Here is a 24211-nt window from a genome sequence, read left to right as displayed (position 1 = left end):
ATACTGACACAAGGTTTTTTATCACTAGAGGAATGGGAACCTTTACCCTGGGATCTACAATGGGACCCTATAGAGAACTGCTTCTGTTTTTCCTTATGCCCCACTCTTCTGCTGGGAACCTGCCCACCCTTAGTTGAGTCTCCCACATACTCCTTGTGGACCCTGGTACTCATCCAGCAGTCCACCTCCTAAGAAAGCTTCCTGTGGTCAGTCAACTTGCTATCCATCAGATGCCGGTGTAACTCTGGCACACAAAGGCTATATAAGTACTCCCAAGTCATACAACCCCTGATAGTCAGTTACCTTACTGCCCTTTATCAAATTATCCAGTGCTCTTCAAAAGGAATTGACTGATTCCAACCAAGTATGAGAATCAGTTTTCTTAAAAGACCTAAACTTCTGCACTGGGTGAGCCCATACCTGCCACACAAGGCCTCTGTCATGATAGAGTAGAAGACATTTTTTGTTCCCCCTAGGGATGTCAACGTGTCCCTCCTCTCCTTCTCAAAGGGTTTACACAGGCTCCCATCCCATTGCCTCTCAGGGAACTCATTCATGTGACAAGCAGCTCATATGCTGCAAACCAAGAATGCATGCCATCCCCTTTATTAAAATCTTCTACCAAACTCTTTGGAATGTGCACCCTTCCCCAGTCTACACTGACTGCACACTGGCATAATTTGAACCAGAATCTGCCTGCTTGGCCTTGATGACAAGCTCCTTCAAACTTAACTCATAAGATAACAATAGTTTCTTCACTTCCAGAGTAAGGGGTGTCCCCTCTAGAGCAAGGGCCTTCTCCATCTCTTTCTCCCAATGTTTTTGCTCTATTTCAAATGTTTTCCTCCCACATTTAAGCCTCTCAAATTCTCTCACATACTCCCTCTCCTGTCTACTGTCTTCCAACTCCTCCAACTCCTCTGGGGACAGATTACTGGAAGACATACTGCTGCCATTCCTAGTAGATGGTCCAAAAAGCAAATCCTGAGCGAAAAAATATCCCTGCTGTTTTTGTACATCCATATTCCCATTCTCAGCCATCCCAGCTTCTCTTGCTTCCCACAAGGCACACAGGGCATCTGCCGCTCCTCCTTCCTATCAAAGCTTACAGGATCCTTGCAACATTGCAAACTTTTTTGGGCTGATCTACTTTGTAAGACTGCAACATTTTAATCTGAAAAACTAATTCTGTAATCTCGCTTGCTGGTTCGCCACGTAGGGACATAGTGCGTGGATACTTCAAAGCTTATCACAAAGCAGTATTGGTTGTGTAATATTCTGCACTCAGTAGTAGTGCAAACTGATCACTATATGTCAAAGTACAAACACAAGACCTAATACTACCACTGCCACCAATGTTAGAAATGGGGGCTCTAGTTGGCAGAGGTATAAACCCTGTCCAAGAAGGGACCCTTCCTTCTAGGCAGGATAAGAGGAAACACACCCAGGATAACTTGGCACGAGCAGGCAAACCCATCTCGAAGGCCATGTGTAAAGTAATTGTACATAACACACACAGTAACACAGTGAAAACACATCAAATGGACACCACATCCATATAAAAAAATAAAGTAACTTTATGTAAACCAAACAATACCAAAATTACAAAAATCAGACATACACAACTCATATGACTTTGAAAGGTTTCAAGCAATTGTGTCCAAATGTTCTATAGTTGTGTGATTTTTCCACAAAGTACCTCAAATGCATCAAAATCAACAAGGTAAAACAGCTTCCAAGGAGGGAAGAACCAGAAGCACAGCAATGTGTCAGTTCCTGAGTTTTTTGGGGGGGGCAGTGCAACAGTTATACTGCACGCAGATGAAGTGATGCATCAAATTTGGACTGTAGAGGGGTGTGATGCATCGACTCCAAAACAGTTCTGGTCTGCGTGTGTGGCGTTGGAAAAACACGGCACAGGTACGATGCATGGAAATTGGGATGCACTGGAGGTCCATGGGGCAGCGCAAACAGGTGCTGTGTCAATTTCTTCAGCTGTGGTCACATGATGCTTCATTTGTTTTAGCTGCTCAGCAGGGCCTTTGTCGGAGTTGGTGTGGTGTCTTGGACTCCATAGACTGGTGCGTAAGGTGCGTCGAACATGCCGTGCAGCGGTTCTTTGGTCCGATGACAGGCTCTGCGTCAGTTTCATCAGGTGCATGGGGCAGTGCTTTCCTGTGTGTTGGGAAACCACACCAAGGATGCCTGGTCTAACATGCCTAAACAGGGGAATTTAATGAACCACTCATAATTAGGTTCTATGTGCGCTGTAAAATGCATCTCATGTGGAAAGCGGAAAAAACAAGGAGAAATAAAGATATCACTGGGTAAGGCATAGCATTTTGATGCATTCCCAGATTTACAAGTGTTTGTGAATCTTGGAATGTGCAAAATCCATGAGTGGATACATGGAAATCCCTGTGTGACACCAATGGAATGCCTTCCTATTTTAAGAAATGCAAGGCAGTGCTATGTAATGACGTGTGTTACATTGTACTTACTAAATCCACAAAGCCACATTAAGGACCCGATTCTGATGCGGTTAGGAAATCTTCCTGATCAAATCAGTTTGGAAATGGTTTTCGACTGACTCAGATCAAGAGAGTCCGACTAACCGAGTATGATGCATCCGTTTGCTTCCAGATACGATTTAGGTGGACTCCCCTTGACTTCTATGGGAGCCTCTGTTCCTAACGGCATTGTAATCTGGCCCTCGGTTAAGAAAACACGTTCCCGATCCGATTTCAAAGGAGCAAATGCCGTTAGGAGGCCTTCATACCGCATCGTAATCAGGCCCTAGGTTGAAATGCTTGTCTAACCGCATCGGAATCGAGCCTAACATGTCCTTGCACGGCTTAGTAAATGCGAAAAATAATTTGGGGTCTGAACTGTGCCACATAATGACACAACTCAGACATAATCCTAGTAAATCTGTCCCTTTGTGTTTTGACAATCTGTATGTGTACTGCACAAGAGACATTGGTTTTCATACATGTGTGAGGGTTTGTTTAGTATAAGTGGTAACTTTGTTAATTCTTTCAGTGGAAAATCCATTTGCTCACTTAGCACCAACTATCTACATAAAACTAGTTTTTACAAAAAATATTTAAACGGTGTCTAACAAGCAGGGTTGTTAGTCAATCACTCAAACTAAAGTGACAAAATAAGAAGTAGATAGAAAATAGGAGGAGGCTTTGGGTTATCTCCCTTCAACCACTGGTTATCAAGGTTGACATTGTATGAATGTGCTGTCATTCAGGCCTGCCATTCTTGGCATGGTATTTCCCAAAACAGTGTTGCCTTCTATCCTCTAGTTTGCTGAATTAGTTTTTCGAGGCTTTAGTAGTCTGTGCCCTGATAAAAATTGACCTTCACCTAATGCAACACCCGACTGGATCTTTGTGCTAAAACGATGACAACCCATGATGCCAGGCCTGCCCTTTGTGCTACTCTTTCGTCCTCCTCCACTGTAAATGGAACTCTTTGTGCCAGACTCAGAAGGTAACACTTCAACAGGAATAACTTGCCCCTTCATCTGACCCACGATCCATTGAGGTCAGCCTGAACTTGTGACTTCCCCCCGTCCAATGCGATCAGATGACCCTGAGTTGCACTTAAATCTATAACATTGAATATCTCCTTTTCTACGGATTGGATTTTTGTTGTTCTGCTATCATTTCATTTATTAAACTTTACTCTATTTTTATAAATTGGTTTAGAATTGTTATTGTGTTTTGTATTTACCTTACTACTGTTTACATGATGCATATATTCTTTATGCATTGCCTCTACGTGAAGCTTGACTTTTTGTGTGAAACTACCAGAGGGTTAAGCACAGGATGATTTAGTGACTTTTTATAGTTCACCCTGACAAGGAGTGTGGTTGTTGCCTGAGTGGGGTTTCAACCCCTCTCAACGGCGCCTTGATGCCTCCGGGCAAAGTCGCGCGTTTATAAGTTTTATTTCATTCATTCATTCATTCAACCAATACCATAATTTCTTACACTGTCCATCAAATCCTCAGCATTTCAAAAGCAGTAACACAGTCCCATTTACGATCCAAGTACGAGTTGCTGATGGGGTCCCAATGATCGAGCAGCCCTTTTTTGTGCAGGAAGTTCAAGCAGTTTGGATGCCGTTAAGGCAGAGTGATAATCACTGATTACTTATTCACAATCATTTTTTTTTAGTTTGCTGTCATTATAGCATGTTTAGAATTCATGCCATTCATTGTTTCACAAAGTATGGGCATGCTGGCATATGGTCATTTTTAAACCTGCAATGACACTTAGTCCAAAGTACATATGAAGAACTATTTTAACTTCTCCATGTGTAGTGTACACACTCTTCTTATGACTCTTTCACATTACATTTATTTGAGGATTTAGCTTAACTCTACTAATGTTGTTTTTTAAGTAAAGGAACCTTGCCCCAGCTACCACATTTCTGTAGTCTAAAATGCTGCTCCATTATGGGATTTTTCTTCTTGGACAATGGGGAGCCTCACACACATAATCTCCTCACTACTAACAAACTCTTCTCCTGATAAAAAGCCAGACCCATTGGCTTTGCCAAAGCCTGTTCTGGCAAATTAGGTTGTATTGAATGTATAGATTCACAAAATTGGAGAGATGAAGCCGAGCTATCATCAGCCGCGGACCGTGCAGTAACTGCGGTGATGTGGTGGGGCTGAGTTAGGGGGTTTTCGATGGACGATGCAGAGGGAACATTACTTATTTATTTATTTATTTTCCCTCTGCATCGTCCATCAAACTCCCTCCATGTGACCTCACCGCCCCACAACTGTTACCTGCACAGACTGCTGCTGGCTCTGCTTGACCTTATAGTAAAAAGCTATTTGGGACTAAAGGAATCATTAGGATTGCGGACGGACCTGCGTCCGTCTGCCACCCCCGAGGAAGAGGGACCGTCCCCATGGGCAGCGGCGGTCCCTCCACGAAAATTAGGATGTGACCGCCACCCTGGCGGTCACATCCCCTACATTTAATATTTTGGCGGATGCTGCTTCAAGCAGCAACCGCCGCAAGGGTAAACAGTGCATGTTGACCTTTGCATGCAAGAAGCGGCAGGCATCTCGTGGTACCTGCCGCTTCGTGCACGCAAAGGCAGGGGGGTACCATAGGTACCCCCCATGTGCGCCCCCCACCCTCCCTTCACCCCTGGGGGCCCGCAACGGGCCCCCAACAAAAAGACCGAATGCCTTTCCACGGCGGAAATGCTGCTGTGGAAAGGCATAGGAACGTCGTCATCCTAATATGTCTGGCGGTGTCGGAAGGCGACCGCAGCGGAAAAGCTGCGGACGGAAAAAATATCCCCCAGCCATCCTAATCTGAGAGGGGGTATTTTTCCAGTCTGCAGCGGTTAATACGCATTCTCCGGCCCGGCGGTGGCTTCTGCCGGCCCGGAGGATGCGGATTATCCACGATCATAATCGGCCCCTAAGTAGGGCTTTAAAAGAGTATCATTTTCTAATCCAATCTCAACAAAAATCCAATATAATTTCATTCATAAATAAAATCATATCTTATAGAAGCTTGTACACCATATTACCAAATGTATATGGTACTCTACAGTTAAAAATATGTAGTTCTTTCAGAAAAGTACAACAGATTGAGAGGTACCAAGAGGATTATCTATGGTTTTACTAGAAGGGACAAGTGCCAAAAGGTGATCATTCTAATGTGAGAGGTAATTGAAAATGTGGTGATTCTGGTGCAATGCACAACTCACAAGTTTGAGACTATTCACAAACAATTGCTTTGGAAAATTCATGCATGTGCATTTTAGTGGACTTTCCAACATGTGTACTGTGAGGAGTCCCAGAAATCTATTGATTTTAAACTTTTCTCTACATACTATTTTTTGATTCTGTGAATTAATAAAAAAAAAAGATATTAATTATGTGGATTAATTTTACATTTCCAAATGATAATTTACTTTGTAATACTCATTTTTTCTAATATAAAATAATTAAAATAAATACCTAATGGGAAATATGTAATTAGGAACTACAACCCGATATTTATGTAAAAGCCAACTGCATTCCACATAACCTACTGGGGAATTGTAAGATTATTTCCAAGCAATAATAGATTCAGCTCATCTAACTCAAACACTGTAGACTCATCCTTGGTTTTAGAGAACATGCTATCTCACCTGGACGAAGGTAAGAAATCACCTTTTAGCATTCTGAACAATCACATGTTTCCATCCATTAACAATACACAAAAAAATACCTTACGCATGTAACAAACATACTTAAATGTTTATTAGATGATTAACTACATTTATTGTGAATTGAAGAAACCCCAGTAAATCCCCAATGAAAATATAGTAGACTAACACATGAAAAACACAAGACTTTGGCAGTTGCAGCTGATGAAGCTTGAAAGGGATGAGACTCAAACATAGAACTCAAACTGCAAAGAGTGAATTAACAAGCTCATCTTTACCCAGGTTGTTGGCACAGGTTCTACCCCAATAGTCAATATTACAATACAATTTTAAAACAAGTCAATTAAAACCAATATATTCTAAATGTAATATTTCACTACTTTCATTGTTTGCCAGGCAATTACAACATTTACCAAAGGTTTTTGTTGGCTCATTCTGCAGGAAAATCTTTTTAAAATGTTGGCAGAATGGTGGTTTTGTTACCACACATTCCAGGTAGTTCACAAAATAAAGGAATTCAATACAAATTGACCTTCTATCATCAAATAACTTGCTTTTGTTCAGTTGTACCCTCCAATTCTTTTAATTGTTGGTATGATGAGAATCTGAATGTAATTAACTGTGGACTCCACCTGCTTGAATCTAGGAGAGGACCCCAAAGGCATCTCTGGCAAATACTCATTGTGATATACGGTATTCTTCAGACATCTGGTCTCGCAGTATTTTGCAGTCTGAGGTAGAATTGAGTGATGTGTCACTCAGGGAAAACCTCCAAACAGGCACGCTGGTATCAATATGTATGTAAAGGAAGCTCACACCTTTCCAATCTGTTTGCTCGTAGCAGTCCAATCCACTGACACTCACTTCCATCCCTTCTCTGCCTACAAGGCTACATCTGCTGAAGGAACCAGCACTGGTCTTTATTCTTTAAACACTTTTGATCCAGTGGAGGTTGATGAACTTTGAAAGTGGTAGGTCATAAAAACACACTTTAAAGAATACTAAATAAGTAAAGCAAGTGTGCAAGATACTTGAGAGATTCACCCTTGAGGGAACCTTACATACAGAATTCTGAATTAACTCTTCCAGTATTTTTGTTTTTTGCCAGGCAAGCTTGCCAATCAACAGGTGGGTTAGGTCTCACCATCCTTATGACAACCTCAAAAATACAGTGAAAATGTGAGTACTTTCACCACAGTTTCCCCAAAATGTGTGTGTGTATATATACATATATATATATATATATATATATATATATATATATATATATATATATATATATATATATATATATATATATATATATATATATATATATATATATATATATATATATATACCTACTGGCGGTCGCCAGTAGGTATATATAGTTAGGATTTTTTCTCTATGGGTTTTTTGAAAATTCTATGTCTAATAACTTTGGCGTTTGTGGACGGAATTGGCTGAAATTTTCAGGAAAATGGCACATTTTGTTTCTGAGCAGCCCTTGAAAATTTGGGGGGGGTTCGTCCAGTGGGGGCCGAGAAAAAAGGGGGGTCCCAAAACGTGTTTTTAACATTGAGTTTTCCATAGGGCGGTTGGCCTCACTTTTAGCCCGAACGGCTGAATGGATTTGCACGAAACTTGGCAAAATTGTAGGGACTGGTAGCCCGATGTGCCTTTTGTAGGTCTCAATATATGTGCTCCAGTGGATTTTGAGAAATTAACGTTTTAAAAAAGATATATATCTGTAACAGCGGACCGGTTAGCGCTCTGGTTCGCGGACTTTTCGCGCAACGGAGCTTTGTGAAGCAAAGCTGATTGGTTCTCCGGCGTCTGTCAACATTCCAAACAGTCCGTAGCGGCCGCCATCTTGTCTCTCGGTAGGATCGAGAGACAAGAGGAGGTCAAAACAAAGGGGGAAATAACTATAAGGGGGCATAGTAGATCCTCGCTGACCCCCTAGGTTTGATGTGGAGGTTTTAAAAGGGCCCCGCGGGGCAAAAAAAAATAATAAAAATAATAATTGAACGGCTGAATGGATTTGCACGAAACTTGGCAAAATATTAGGGACTGGTAGCCCGATGTGCCTTTGCTAGGTCTCAATATATGTGCTCCAGTGGATTTTGAGAAATTAACGTTCAAAAAAAGATATATATCTGTAACAGCGCTCCGCTTCGCGTAACGGAGGTTTGCGAAGCTGATTGGTCATTCTGTCACTGGGCTATAGTTGGGCTACATCTGGCTGATATTTGGGCTACATTTGTTTTTTTGTGTGTCTGGCGGCCATCTTTGGGCTACATTGGGCTACATTGGGCTTCATTGGGCTACATTCGGCTAATTAGCAAATAGCTCATCGCAAACTAGGAATGGTAAAGAATCGCTATTTATTCCTTAAAGTTCGCTATTTAGGAAATGCAAATAACTTTGATGATACATATGGCGGTTCATCTCTAACAAGATAAGAAGCATAGGGATAGATTTATGATGACTGGCGCATCACCAGGGATGTGTTAGTCATTCTGTGCCGCTGTTCCGTCACCTATGGTGTGCTGCATTTACAATGCGGCGCATCACGGGGCAAAAACAGCACAGATGCGTGATGTATCTGTGCCGTAAAGGTGGCGCATTGCTGGAGTTGTATCGCAAGTGTGATGAAGGTCCAGCAAGGGTCGGGGGTGCCCCTGTCGCAGGGTTTCTGTTCTCACACAGAACTGTGGACAGAGGATTGGAACCTCGGCGAATTAGGGTGTCCCAAAACTCACGTTAGTAATCAAAAACTATTTAGCAAGCTAGGTACAGTGTCACATTGGATATAACAAACTCTCAATGTTTAGACAATCCAGAATATGAACTTATAGTACCTCAGGATACGTGGAACTCATGAACAGTCGGTCGTTATATATTTCTTAGAAACCAGAACATGGAGTTAAGAAGAACACATGTGTATTTGAAATGTTTATTTACTAATGCCGTCTTCTCAGGCGTAGTACCTTAGATAATAAAAGTACACATATTATCAGTAGCAAAATTACCAGCATAGTTACTAGTACATAAAAAGTGAATGGTGATAGTATGTTAACATGCTGTAAATGAATAAGAGTTAGCAACACTTATAAGCAGCCGCGGGCCGTGGAGGGAGTTACGGTGAGGCAGGGAGGCGGGGAGGGGGAGAAGCAGGGTGGAGAATACAAGTACACATATTATCAGTAGCAAAATTACCAGCATAGTTACTAGTACATAAAAAGCGAATGGTGACAGTATGTTAACATGCTGTAAATGAATAAGAGTTAGCAACACTTATAAGCAGCCGCGGGCCGTGGAGGGAGTTACGGTGGGGCAGGGAGGCGGGGAGGGGGAGGGGCAAGGTAGAGAGGGCTCCACCCTGCTTCTCCCCCTCCCCGCCTCCCTGCCTCACCGTAACTCCCTCCACGGCCCGCGGCTGCTTATATCTCACCCTCCCTAATACACATATTATATTATTTGCTAAGAAGGTCTCTTTGTGTTGGTTTAGGGCGTGCCCATACTTTAGTGTCTTAGATTTGAAGGAATCACATCAGCATACACCAGCTCTCTCTTCATGTGAACCGCATCAACTGTTGTGTATGTGTGTTCGGCAAAGCAATATAAAACCCGCCTCATGCCCAGAATTGGCAGAAGTTGCACTTATGTTATGAGTATGAAGTCGTGGAGATCAGACCTCATAACAATTCTGTACCGTGTTGTTCTTGAAACTTTAGCACTCGCTGTACAGATATAGTTTAACAAGTAAAGCAGATAGTAGACCAATAACATATTATTCTCATGTAAACCACGATGAACTACTAGGTGGAAAGCTAAAGCAACAACTAAATGTCGTGTGCAGAAGTTGCAAAAAAGGAAAAATGGCGTTTAAACCGGTAATGAGCCCATGCTAACTTAACACGGTGTAAAGATATCCAGGACCTAGATGACACCTCCTCATGATCCGGAAACGAACTGAATAAGATAATAGAAGTGCCATCTCATGAGAGCAGATTGCAAGTTTATATGTGGACGGTCCGCAAGGTAAAGCATTAAAAACTAGGAAAATTCAATGCTAAAGAAAAATAAAACAGCCAAGTACTTTATCGAGTCTTAAGCCAATAGGCAAGGTAAATAATAAAAACTTGACAATTAAGTCAATGAATTGTCAATGAAATGCTAGTACTCAGCATATGAAACATGAAAAAGGTCTATGACATAACTGTGTATGCAAAATAAGCTGCAACAGCCTCCAACAGGAAGTCACCGTCTTCATCCGAAAACAGTTCAGCCATCCAATTTAAAAGCGGAAAAGAACATACGTGCTCTCCCAGCACCGGATCCTCTATCACCATCAGAGGACAGCTCGGTGGGTTTTCAAGAAAGCTGTGTTCCAAGAAAGACTGTGCTGCCGCCAGTAAATTCCAGGGACCAAGTAGTCCATGCATCAATGCCACAGCCATAATCCTTTCGCCAGGACAAATCAACTCGTGAGTAATGATAGGAGTCATCAGCTGATTAAAGTCGACGTCAGGAGAAACCGGTCCGCAGAGACACAAATCAATGGCCCAATCGAAATCACAGGTCAGGCAGTGAAATACAGGCTGGACACAGGTGAAGTAGGAGAACCGAAAAGATAATCCATATGCCGTGCTTAATATCGCCAACGGCATTGTGCCATAATATTCTAGCATGCGATTGCGGAACAGTGTCAGCAGCTGCAGGGTCGGAGGTTGCATAGGAGGGACATCCATATTTAAAAATGTAAAAAAGTACAAGAGCGTCCGCTGGTAATGCAAGTAAAAATGCAATCCACGAACCAGAGTGGAGAAAATGGAATGAAAGGGAGCAGGGATGACTCCAAAGATTTTCTCAAATGAAGTCACGAGACCACTGGTAACAACTTTAAAAAAGTGTGCCAGGGATTTTGTGGAGGATGCGTTAAAGATAGTCGGAAACATGTTGCTGAAATTGAAAGGCAAACCTGTGTACGGGTGTTCGCTATGTGAAGTACGAAAGTTTCACGGGCCGAACTCAAGGCCACCTCTCTCTGAGACAAAAGAGCTCTTATTCTTGTCATGCCGTTGAAACGTGTCCCAAGGTTGGTATTTGTGGCCAGATTGAAAACTCCCTATGTTCATGTGTGGGAGGAAATAGAACATTTCTGCAGCAAATAACCCGTTCACTTACTGTTACGATAAAAGGAATACTTTTAATTAACTCAGAACAATCTTCATTATTGAGCATCAAATAACTACCATTTTCCAACAACTTGAACGTGGGGATGATAGCAGGAACTGGCGTGCCTTGCATCACGCAAGCCATATTTGGTCGCTGTTTGTTGCATGAATCGTGTAACTGTATGTGCCTACACATTAGTGAATGATCTGGCGTCTCAGTGCATTCCTCTCCATTCAGATAAACTTCTTGATCATCTTTGAAACATCTGTATGTGTATGGAAGCGACTAGACCTCATGAACAAAAGCACTACCTAAAGGTTCATAAAGACCTATTGGTATATATTTCATACAATTTGAAAACTTATATAAAGCAAAAGGCAGCGTTATTAAACCGTCGATAAGGCATGTTGCCAAAAAACCCGCAATCCTCTGCTGATGATGTCACTGAGCATGTCATGAATGATGTAATATGTGACATCATCAGTAGTGGATTATGGGTAATAGTATCTCTAGTTTACTCCCCTATAGCTGTCTTTCTTTTAACATAAGTGTGTGTTTCCTTCCCTTATACTTACTGTTTTTGGTTCGCTTCCAGTTCGCGTACCAGCGAGCGAACTAGGAAGCGAACTAAGAGAAATAGAGGTTGGCACAGTTCCAAATATTGTACCAATTTTTTAATAACGGGGAGGTAGTTCTGAAAAGAACTTTTTTTTTTATTTTTCTGAACATTTTTTTACTGTAAGGTTCCCGATTTGCGAAGCGGGAACGAAGAAAAAAAAATATTTAAAAAAATAATTATTCATAAACATATAAAATATATTTTTGGATTTAAAGAAGAATAAATTTTACAGCTACAGATATTAGCTGTTAAAAAACCAATGAAATTCACTGAAAAAACCATAGGTTATAGACCATATATAGTTAGGAATTAGCATTTACAAAACCTTGAAAATTCACTGAAAAAACCATAGGTTATAGACCATATATAGTTAGGAATTAGCATTTACTAAACCTTATTTTACTCACACAAAACCATTGAAATTCCATATATAGTTAGTTGCACTAACTATATATCGCGCACCCGCAATCCACTGCTGATCATGTCACATATTACATCATTCATGACATGGTCAGTGACATCACTGATGACATCACTGATGACATCTCAAATGACATCACTGATGACATCTCACTTGATATCAATGATCACATCACTGATGATATCATTCATGTGATAATACAATGCATCTCCTCACACTCTAATATAACCTCCGTTACACCCAGTGTTAAATAGAGAGTATCATTTTTGAAACCATTGACACACCAATACTAGTTACTACATACGCACTCACTGATTCCTATGTCTACACACACATTCACTCATACAATCATTCATACATACAATCACTCATCTTTACAACACTATCATATGCACTCATACACCTATACAGACACTCACACTCTGCCACTCATCCATGGAGTTACTCACACACCTAGTCAGTCCTGAAAAGAATCAATCACACTTCCATTTTCTCATCTATACAGTTAAACACAGAACACCTTACATTTTTGAAACATATACTAACACATAGTTACTCTCTTATAGAATCACTGATACAAGTACACATTGATCTGCACAGAGTCACACACCTCCCAGCCAGCCATACACACACTCAGTCTCCCATACAAATACTTGTGCAACCAATCAATAACCCATATAGCTACTTATATAGCTACTGATCAACACGTGCAGCAGCTTGCACAACAACAGACATACTGATGCACACTTTTAGACAGTTTAGTCACTAACCCGTGCATTCAGTAAGACGCATTTAATCACTCACTCATGCAGTCAATCACGCACCTACTAAAACCTTCATTCAGACACTTATACATCCACTCATTCTTCAATATGTAAAACATATTTAAACTTTACAGAAACACATAATCACTGGATGTTGTCATCAGTGATGTCATCAGTGATGTCACTGACCATGTCATGAATGATGTAATATGTGACATGATCAGCAGTGGATTGCGGGTGCGCGATATATAGTTAGTGCAACTAACTATATATGGAATTTCAATGGTTTTGTGTGAGTAAAATAAGGTTTAGTAAATGCTAATTCCTAACTATATATGGTCTATAACCTATGGTTTTTTCAGTGAATTTTCAAGGTTTTGTAAATGCTAATTCCTAACTATATATGGTCTATAACCTATGGTTTTTTCAGTGAATATATATATATATATATATATTCACTGAAAAAACCAAAGGTTTCAGGCCGGATATAGTTAGGAATTAGCATTTAAAAAACCGTAGAAATTCACTGAAAAAACAGTAGATTTTAGGGGTGTTTTAGTTAGCTGGACATTTCACGCATACAAAACCATTGAAATTCCTCCGATATTTATCTCGCACGCACGCAATCCACTGCTGATGATGTCACATATTACATCATTCATAACATGGTCAGTTACATCACTGATGACATCTCAAATGACATCACTGATGACATCATCCAGTGAATGTGGTTTTCTTTGTTATTTAAATATGTATTATATATATATATATAGCAATTTGCATTGAAGAATGAGTGGATATATAAATATAAATATCTGGATGGAGGATTTAGTAGCAGTGTGATTGACTGTTTACTTGACTAATTTAAAGTGTCTCTCTAAATATATTGGATAGTGACTAAACGGTGTGAACATATGTATCACTTTGTCGGTTGTTGTAAAAACTACTTCTCCAGTTGGTTACTAGCTATTTGAAAGTCTATATTAGTTATTGATTAGTTAACTAAGTATTTGTATGGGAGAGTGAATGGGTGTGTAGTTTGGTGGGAGGTGTGTGACTGCCCAAAGATGTGTGAATTGTTGATTTAGTAGGTATATGACGTTAAGACTACATGTTATAACAGTTGTTTGGGTGAGTAATTATCTTTATGGGTGTGGTGATGAGCAAATATCTCTATTAATGGTACATGTCCAACAAAGTAGAAAAATAAAAGGCAATGTATGTGTCAGTTGTTGTTTATAAATAAGTATACGTAAGACTCACTGATTGTATGCGTGACTGTATACTTGTAATAGTGACACACTAAGTAAAATTTACTATCTATATGAATAGATAAAGTGTATAGCTAAGTAAATGTAAGTATGATCCATTGTTTGCATAAGTGAATAGGATGGCTTTATACGTGAATAGGATGTGTGCTGGTGTGTAATGTCGATATAGTTGTATAAGTATATTTGATAGTCTTCTATTGATCATTGACTGCATGTATGAGTGAATCTGTAGGTAAGTGATTAGATGTGTGTATAGATCTAGGAATCATTGAGTGGTTTTTTAGAAACTTGTATCGGTGTGTCAATGGATTTAAATATGGTACTCTGTATTTTACAGTTAGTGACGAAAGGTTATACTAGTGTATGATGAGGTGTAGCATCACGTGGATGATGTCATCAGTGATGTCAGTTGAGATGTCATCAGTGATGTCACTGACAATGTCATGAATGAAGTAATATGTGACATCATCAGCAGTGGATTGCGGGCGCGCGAGATATAGTTAGTACAACTAACTATATCGGAGGAATTTCAATGGTTTTGAATGAGTGAACTATAACACCCCTAAAATCTACAGTTTTTTCAGTGAATTTCTAAGGTTTTTTAAATGCTAATTCCTAACTATATCAGGCCTGAAACTTATGGTTTTTTCAGTGAATTTCAAAGGTTTTTTAAATGCTAATTCCTAACTATATCAAGCCTGAAACCTATGTTTTTTTCAGTGAATTTGCAAGGTTTTTTAAATGCTAATTTCTAATTATGATGTGTGTGAAACCTATGGTTTTTCTAGGAATTTCTAAGGTTTTTTCAATGCTAATTCCTAAATATAACGTGTGTGAAACCTATGGTTTTTCAGTGAATTTCCAAGGTTTTTAAAATGCTAATTTCTGTATCAATTTTTATATTTTTTATATATTTATTTTCCAACAAACTGCCTTTGTAAATTGTAATACATTGACTGTATCCTGTAATATGCAACGGCACAGCTAGTTTTTATGATTTGGATAAAGTTAAACAGTATAGTCTACATCTTCAATCAAAATATAAACAGTCAAATTTGTCAATTATTTTTTTTTTCAACGTGCGCGCAACGTTTGCGCACCTCGTGATTTTTTTTTAAACTTTTTTTTTTGCCCTTTGTGGTCCTTCAGAGACCCCCTGAGAAGGCCTAGGGGGTCAGGGAGTCTCTACCCTTCCCCCTTTTCACGTTCTCCACTATTGTTTTTGACTCAGTTCTGCCTCGAGGGTGCGAGCAACGTGCGCGCACCTCACAATTTTTTTTTTTTAATGTTTTTCAGGGACCCCATGAGAAGGCCTAGGGAGTCTAGGAGTCTCCTTTTCACATTTTTAAAAGCTTTTACGAAAATCATGTAAAACATCATTTATATGCGATGGTCGCGCAACGTGCACGCATGCGTGCGCACACGTTGCATGCACGTAAAGTCCTGTGACATGAAAACAACACTTTTGATTGGTTTATAGTAGTTTCTTTTCCAGAATCTTGAAAAACCCCACCCACTTCCCTCACTATCTCTTTTGGTTTCCTGAGAGAAGGATCTCTGCCTTGTTCCAGCTTTTTTCATATCAAAAAGGCAGAACAGCAGCCACAGGATTCTTCTGAGTTTGTGTGTGAGTAACTCTATAGATGAGTGTCCGTTTGTAATAAGATGTATAGGTGTATGAGTACATATGATGAATGAGTATATGTATGAGTGCCCATATAGAACTGTTAGTGAATGACTGGATGTGTATGTAGATTTTGGAATTACTGAATAGGTTGTTCTAACTGGAATTGGTATCTCAATTTTTTTGAAAATTTTAGTTTCTATTTTTGAATGTGTGTATAAAGGGTTATATTATGCTGAGAGGAGATCTACCACTCTTTCACAAGGATGATGTCATCAGTGATGTCATTTTAGATGTCATCAGTGATGTCATCAGTGATGTAAAGTAAGTAAAGTAAAGTCCACATTTGTAAAGCGCTCAATCACCCGTAAGGGTCTCTAGGCGCTGGGGGCCGTCGGGAAGATTAAGCGAGCTATTGCCCAGAGTCACATAGTGCTGGGCTAACCTGCCGCCGGAGCCGGGGATCGAACCGTGGTCCCCAGATTCCAGCGTCAGTCGCCCTGGCCGCGGCGCCACACCTCTTTCCCTATGTCACTGACCATGTCATGAATGATGTAATATGTGACATCATCAGCAGTGGATTGCGGGCGCGCGAATTATAGTGAGTACAACTAACTATAAGGAGGGAATTTCAAAGGTTTTTTAAATGGTAATTCCTAACTATAACGTGGCTGAAACCTATGTTTTTTTAGTGAATTTCAATGGTTTTGTAAATGATAATCTTTAAATGTATTAATTGTTATATTTTGTATACTGATTTACTACACTATTTTAAATTATTTATTTTTAGATATTTTATTTTTTAAATTACATTAAATTTTTTAATATAATTTAAAAAAAAATTTTTTTACACCTCTCTGCAAACCAGCCCCCGGGCGTGTTTGCAGAGGAGGAACTAATTCCCCTTGCATACTAGGGGTCCCTGCGGGCCAACTAGCCCACCTGGAACCTCCAGTATGCGCCAGGGGTCTGCATTGGAGAGAGGTGTAATGAGGCTATGCCCCTTTTTACAACTCTCTGCAACGCAGCCCCCTGGCACGTTTGCAAAGGGGTAACTATTTCCCCTTGCATATTGGGGGTCCCTGGGGCCAACTATCCCACCTGGAACCTCCAGTATGCGCCAGGGGGCTGCATTGCAGAGAGGTGTAATGAGGCTATGCCCCTTTTTGCACCTCTCTGCAACGCAGCCCCCTGGCGCGTTTGCAGAAGGGAAACTAATTCCCCTTGCATACTGGTGGTCCCTGGGGGCCAACTAGCCCACCAGGAACCTCAAGTATTCCCCATGGGGCTGCATTGCAGAGAGGTGTAATGAGGCCACACCCTTTTTTACACCTCTCTGCAGCGCAACACCCGGGAGCGTTTGCAGAGGGGGAACTAATTCCCCTTGCATACTAGGGGTCCCTGGGGGCCAACTAGCCCACCTGGAACCTCCAGTATGCGCCAGGGGGCTCTATTGCAGAGAGGTGTAATGAGGCTATGCCCCTTTTTACAACTCTATGCAACGCAGCCCCCCTGGTGTGTTTGCAGAGGGGTAACTAATTTCCCTTGCATACTGGGGGGTCCCTGGGGCCAACTGTCCCACCTGGAACCTCCAGTATGCACCAAGGGGCTGCATTGCAGAGAGGTGTAATGAGGCTATGCCCCTTTTTACACCTCTCTGCAACGCAGCCCTCTGGCACGTTTGCAGAAGGGAAACTAATTCCCCTTGCATACTGGGGGTCCCTGGGGGCCAACTAGCCTACCTGGAACCTCCAGTATGCACCAGGGGGCTGCATTACAGAGAGGTGTAATGAGGCCACACCCTTTTTTACACCTCTCTGCAACGCAGCCCCGGGGTGCGTTTGCAGAGGGGGAACTAATTCCCCTTGCATGCTGTCGCTACCTGGGTTCCAACTAGCCCACATGTAACTTCCAGTATGCGCCAGGGGTCTGCATTGCAGAGACGTGTAATGAGGCTATGCCCCTTTTTACACCTCTCTGCAACGCAGCCCCCTGGCACGTTTGCAGAGGGGGAACTAATTGCCCTTGCATACTGGGGGTCCCTCGGGGCCAACTAGCCCACCAGGAGCCTCCACTATGCGCCAGGGGGCTGCGTTGCTTTGCCCCGGGGGACGGCGGTCCCCAGGGCAGTGTGGGGGGGATTGGGCCCCCGCCCACACTTCTTTATCACTATGCCCCCGCGATTTGGTCCCCCCGGGGGGTAATTTGAAAAAAACAGACCGGGTTTTTAAAAAACATTTTTGGGGCCTTGGGGGTCCTTGTGGGACCACCTGGGCAGGCCTAGGGGTCAGGGTGTTTCTACCCTGCCTCCTTTTTGTGTTCTACACGTTTGTTTTTCTGATTTCTTGTGCCTCGGTCTACCGAGCACAAGATGGCTGCCAACACTTCCTGGTTTGAAGTGTTGAAAGCCAATGAGCATGCAGCTCGTGCTGATTGGCTGCCACTGTCTGTCAACACTCCAAAACAGAAATTGTTGGCAGCCATCTTGTGCCTCGGTAGACTGAGGCACAAGAAAGCAGGAAAAAAACGTGTAGAACTCAAAAAGAGGGCAGGGTAGAAGCACCCTGACTCCCTAGGCCTGCTCAGGGGGTCCCACAAGGACCCCCAAGGCCCCCCCAATTGTTTTTGTTGAAAAAAATCGCGGGTACACGTACCATATTTGTACGGTGCGCGCTTATCGATAGATATATTTTTTCTCTTTTGATTTTCTCAGGAACTACTGGAGGGATTTACACCATTTAAGCAAAAGTGTGATCTGCGAATCAGACTTTACTATTTTGCCAAATTTCTTGTAATTCTGTTCAGCTGTTCGGGCTGTAGCCGTGTCTAAAAGTCTTATGGAAAATAACATGGGGAAAACACGCTTTGGGACCCCCCTTTTTTCTCAGCCCCCACTTGACGAATCCCCCCAAAACTTTCAGGGAAGGAGCGGAGAGGAGGGGCCCATCTTCTTTGAGAAATTCGCGAAGATTCATCAACCTGCCCCAAAGTTATTCCAAATAGAATGTTGTGGATTTCCTATGGAAACTAGGTCCTAACTATATCTACCTACTGGCGAACGCCAGTAGGTAATATATATATATATATATATATATTACAGTCAGTTAAAAAATCTGGTTACACTATCTCAAATGCCAATCACTTTTCAAAACATATATAGCACCTGTCTTTTTCCATCTAGCTTCATCAGAAAGTAATTGAGTTTCTACTTTGAAGGGGCAACACGGACAGAAGCAAGTACAACAATCACATAACTAAAGGACAAAGTCAACAGAGCTAGACACATAGTACAGGTTCATGATGTAATGATACCTCTCATTGATGAGGGCTGGATTCATAAAGGTCAACTTTTGTGTAAGTTTACACTTGCTGTAGTAACTCAACTGCTATGTTGTCTGTGCTTGCTTGTGCTAGCACTTTGAAACCACAACCATTGATATCACCTACGCATTTTTGAATCATTAGGAGCTTCACACAATGCAAACCCTGTGAAGTTTTTGATACTTAAAACAGTTGAAAATTGAGAGATGTTTCTACTTTATATTACTCTGATTAATATTGGTTAAACAAGTCCATCTTGGCTCAAATTTTAAATCACATCGTAGTAGTCTAGAAGCTCAAATCAAGATCCACCTTAATAAATCTTGTGAGGACATTCAGATCATCAAATGAAAACATGACAAACATGGTAAAGGCTCCTAAACAAGATCCCACAGATCTTCAAACAAAAAAATTCATACATGTTTTTAATCTAAATTTGAACACTATGTGGAAACATAGTTTTGTCTACCTCAATAACGCAACTGATTATGTGTTTTGATCTAAGCATGTCATTAAATTGAAATGACCTCTGAAAGTCATTGCCTTCATGTTGTAAGTTCTACTGTAAAGGTGTACAGCTCACTCCCTTCAGCGGCTTATATTTTTCATGCAGGTGAAGAAATATAAAAGTGAAGAAACTTACTCTGGATAGATGACCTAGACACAACGGTTTGATCGGCAACTGTAAAGCAAAAAAAAAAAAAAATCATGTTCTTGACATCCTGATCTAATGTAACATATGCTCATGTTTCTGTTCCAAACTATTATTTGCTGCAAGAAAACTAGCCTAAACTCATTTTAGACACACACTAATATACTTGGGGTGGCAATGTCAGCAGAGGATATATAAAATATTTGATGTATTTGACAATCAAAATGAAAATCATTCTCCAGTAACTGCTACATCAACAGACCAGTTCTTTGAAGTCTTTTGACCTCACACGTGTTTAAGGATACAGCAAATATTATAGTTCAAAGAACATATCAACATTCAAGTGTGGTGGTAACAGAGTGTTACCACCACACTCTGTCATTGCACAACATGGTCTTTCTAGACCACTCTAAGTAGATTATCCATGGCTTTTAGGAAAGACATGTACACTCATTTCTTTCCAGAGTGTGACCGACAGACATGTTTCATCTCACGAAACTCCAATAAAAACAAAGAGAGGGAATTCACATTAGGAGCATGACATGAGCTGTCAGAGAAACACGTATTGAGGTCCCCTTCACCCTTTCTCCTCACTAGAAAACACACAACACACACTAGAACACAGAACTAGCATTTTACATGGTTTCGTGAGAACCCGCTCTAGTGTAGTAAATATGCAATAACATTGCAACACATATTAAAAGAAATGTGGCAATTATAAAAGAAGAATCAGTTAATATTATGAAAGCAGGTAACATATATTTTATGAATTCCTTGACAGGCAATCATTAGCACCGTAATATATTCCATAGTGAGGGATGCATCACAGTCATAGCATATCTGACAGTCAAGGCAGGCAGTCTGTCGCACACGAGGACAAGTTGTTTTTTAATGATAATCCGTTTTTCTTTTCATTCAGCAGCCTTGGTGCAGAGACAAGTTTTCTCAACGATAAATATGCTATTTTATAGGAATTTTCACAGCCATATTGAGAAACTGTGTCAATGATCAGTGAAGACGTGAGAGAAAATGCATTGGAATTGTACCATATTATAGATACAAGCCAATTCGCCTTGCATTACAACACTAGGCAGTACATGAGTATATGATATAGATTACAAGTATCCTATCAAAACTCTGAATACATAAGCTCATGTTGATATGCTCCATACATGCTGGAAGTATGCAACAGGAATGAATTAGATACCACATAGGAGCAATGTATGTATTCTGGGTATTTACTCAATGGAACTACATGACACTAACAAATTAAATGACTGCTCAATAAACACAGTGATGCATGGTGATTCGGTATTTGATAGCTGTGCAGCACTTCCTCACCTAATCTGTTGCAGTGTAGTGCTAAACCTTTCTGCAGAAATGTGTGCCTGAACATCTGGATACAAAATCAAAGATAGTCCACGACTGATGGCACCATTACAATCCTTACCATTTTCTTTGCTTGTGGTACTGATGTTCCAGCAAACTTTCATCTAAGTGGCTCTTACTCTCAGGAGACGTTCAGAACTCCAAATCCAGCACTACCCAGTATACCTTGGTTGTAAACAAGGACAATGAAGACAAATAAATGGCCTACGCTGTTCTTAATCATGTAGAGCTCCTCCATGGAATTGTTCATACTCTGTATAATCTATGTGCAGAGACGTCTCATACAATTACCCTTTTGTGTTTATTTTTGGGTAATATACTGCTAATGTTTGTGAATGTAATCTGGATAGATGTGTAAACATCGGACTGAATATAGAGGCAACGCTGATCATGATGACCATCAAAGGTTACCCTTAGATGATCGAGAACATGTTTCCCAAGAAAGTTACATGTGAGATGGAATGAGGCTGCTTCTCACAAAGAAACCACAGGGTCAGCCCATTCCGCACTTCTTCCACTATTCTACGTTTCATTTCAACAGTTGCTTTCTTTCCAAAAACCTTGAGTTGTGGGTCCTAAGGACAAACTACCCTAAATAGTCAACAAAGGGTTCATCACTGGGTTGAAAAGCTTCTGTAGTTGAGGAGCCAATGGACATGAGGTGGGACTATTTTTTAATGTAATTAAAGCATTATTTTGTAGCGCACTGCAATTTAAAGACAGACCCTTTTTCTATTGAAATGACACTCTATTTGCACAGACATACAGTTTTACTGATAACACTACATAGCACTAAAATAATAATATGAGAAAATATGTTTTCTGTGATTATTTATTTGTGTTTTGACAAGTAAAGTGTCTTGATTTGTTTTGATCATACTAAAATGTCTGTTTTTGGCGCAATTCAGAATTACAAATAAATATGCTTTTTTTTTGCTTTACTAACTGTTGAATGCATATAGTTAATTTACTGGCATTTACATTTTTTCTCTGTTGCAATAAGAGACATCATATAGCCTCTCCTTTCCCACTCCCTGTACTCCAGCAAGATTGTCACATAATTCACTTTAAAAACTCCTCTCACTTTGCTGTCAGAAAATAAAGTAAAAGCTAATGCCCATGTTAAAAGAATAATTAGCAATTTATCAGAAGATTTGGACTGACATTCGATCTCTGTCTTTGGAGCACCAATTTGACAAGATAAACACAGATCCCTATTAGCTGATAATAGCAAACAAAAGATCATCACTATGAGTGTTCTTTTCAGTGTTAATGAACAAATAATGAATGCATACATTATATATTGACTGTACGTTGAGTGCTTTATTGACTTGAATAATTTCTATTGCTGTATTCTATTAGTTCATAGCAATTAACTCACACACATTTATTTTTTACCAAACAACTATGACTTGACATTCATTCATTATTGTGCCATGACAGCTGTGGTATTCTGTATTTCATCTCAACATGGACTCCCATACCTATGATCTAGGCATGGCCTGCATGACTAAGCTGCCCCTAAACAAAAGGAAGATTGGGAGGCCATCTTTTGAGAGTACAGTTCTGTCCTGAGTTGTTTGGACAAGTTGAAATCTAGTAACCCAATCCACCCCTGCCATCTTTAAAAGTTGAAAAATGATTGGGCTTTTAGACAGATAATTAACTGTCTCTGTGTTTCTTCCAGCCCAAAACTTTGAAAAATGCTTTATGTTTTTTCCCCCACACAAATTCCATAGTTGAATAATGAGTTTGCATTCTGCCTAGGCTAGAATATTGTAATCTACTAAATGTCTGTAACTATTATGAACCTCTCCAATCTATACAAAATTATGCGTTGAATATTGTATTCAGTATGAATGGGAAATAAAGTGTTTCTGGAGCTAGAAAAGGTCTTCACTGACCTCTATCAAGCAGATGATTATATTAAATAGTCTGAGCCTAATCGCAGGACTTTCTGTGATCTAGGAAAGTCTCCACTAGCAAGTAATTTTTTTAAGTATATCTGAATAAAACTGTAAGGTCTATTGACTCCAAATATTTCAGAATTTCTTGATTTCATAAACAGAAAAACTAGAGTTAGAGCACTGGGAGATGTGGGTCCTGAATTTTGGAACTGTCTTCCACATTATCTAATTAAATTAAAACATACTACTGAATATCTACCGTTCAGGAAAAGACTCAAAACCTTGCTGTTTGGCTAGAGATATTTTATATTCTGGGATCTTAATATTTGTGTCTCTAAAATTGAGATTTCTGGTATTTCAGTTAATTTTCTTCTTTTTTTTCTCAGTATTATTGGGTCTTAGCCTTCTTACATGTTTGTGCAGTGTTGTCTCTTTTTCTCTACTGTGTCAAGTGGACAATGGTTTATGTTTTATTAATGATTACATAAATAAATAAACAAATACATAAGAAATAATTGAAATGATTGTGTAACTCTTGAATAGCTTCTATACCAAAGATCCAGTAATGTATTCTAACAAAAATTAAAAGTGATCAATCTCCCATTTTTGATTGGAAACCTTTGCACACACTACCCATTTCTCAGTGTAATTTTCATCTTTTCCTTTGAAGGCCTGCCAGTCACTGCTGTTTTGTGTAAGTCATTGATCTTATCTTGATGGAGCAAACCATTTTTAGTTTTCATCATAAAAATACACAATTTGAGAAGATCCACCCAAAGCTGTCTTTATTTACCTTCACCCTGACCTTATATGAACATTTACCCTCCTACTGGTGAATAGGCTGTGCTCTCAGGACATTTGCCTCTCTGGAAGATTTTTTTTTAA

General features: G+C 40.2%; 1 protein-coding gene across 1 annotated transcript in view; it reads right to left on the bottom strand.

The window, feature by feature from the left end:
• The window catches only part of LOC144783390 (inter-alpha-trypsin inhibitor heavy chain H3-like), a 584371-nt gene that overhangs the window by 188664 nt on the left and 371496 nt on the right, over window positions 1-24211 (bottom strand). The window contains exon 17 of the mRNA XM_078662386.1: window positions 20022-20060. Coding sequence (XP_078518512.1) covers window positions 20022-20060 — 39 coding nt within the window. The remainder of the gene's footprint in view (window positions 1-20021; window positions 20061-24211) is intronic.

Source organism: Lissotriton helveticus, chromosome 9 (assembly GCF_964261635.1).
Source record: "Lissotriton helveticus chromosome 9, aLisHel1.1, whole genome shotgun sequence".
Taxonomy (NCBI): domain Eukaryota; kingdom Metazoa; phylum Chordata; class Amphibia; order Caudata; family Salamandridae; genus Lissotriton; species Lissotriton helveticus.
This window is presented reverse-complemented; position numbering and strand designations above follow the sequence as displayed.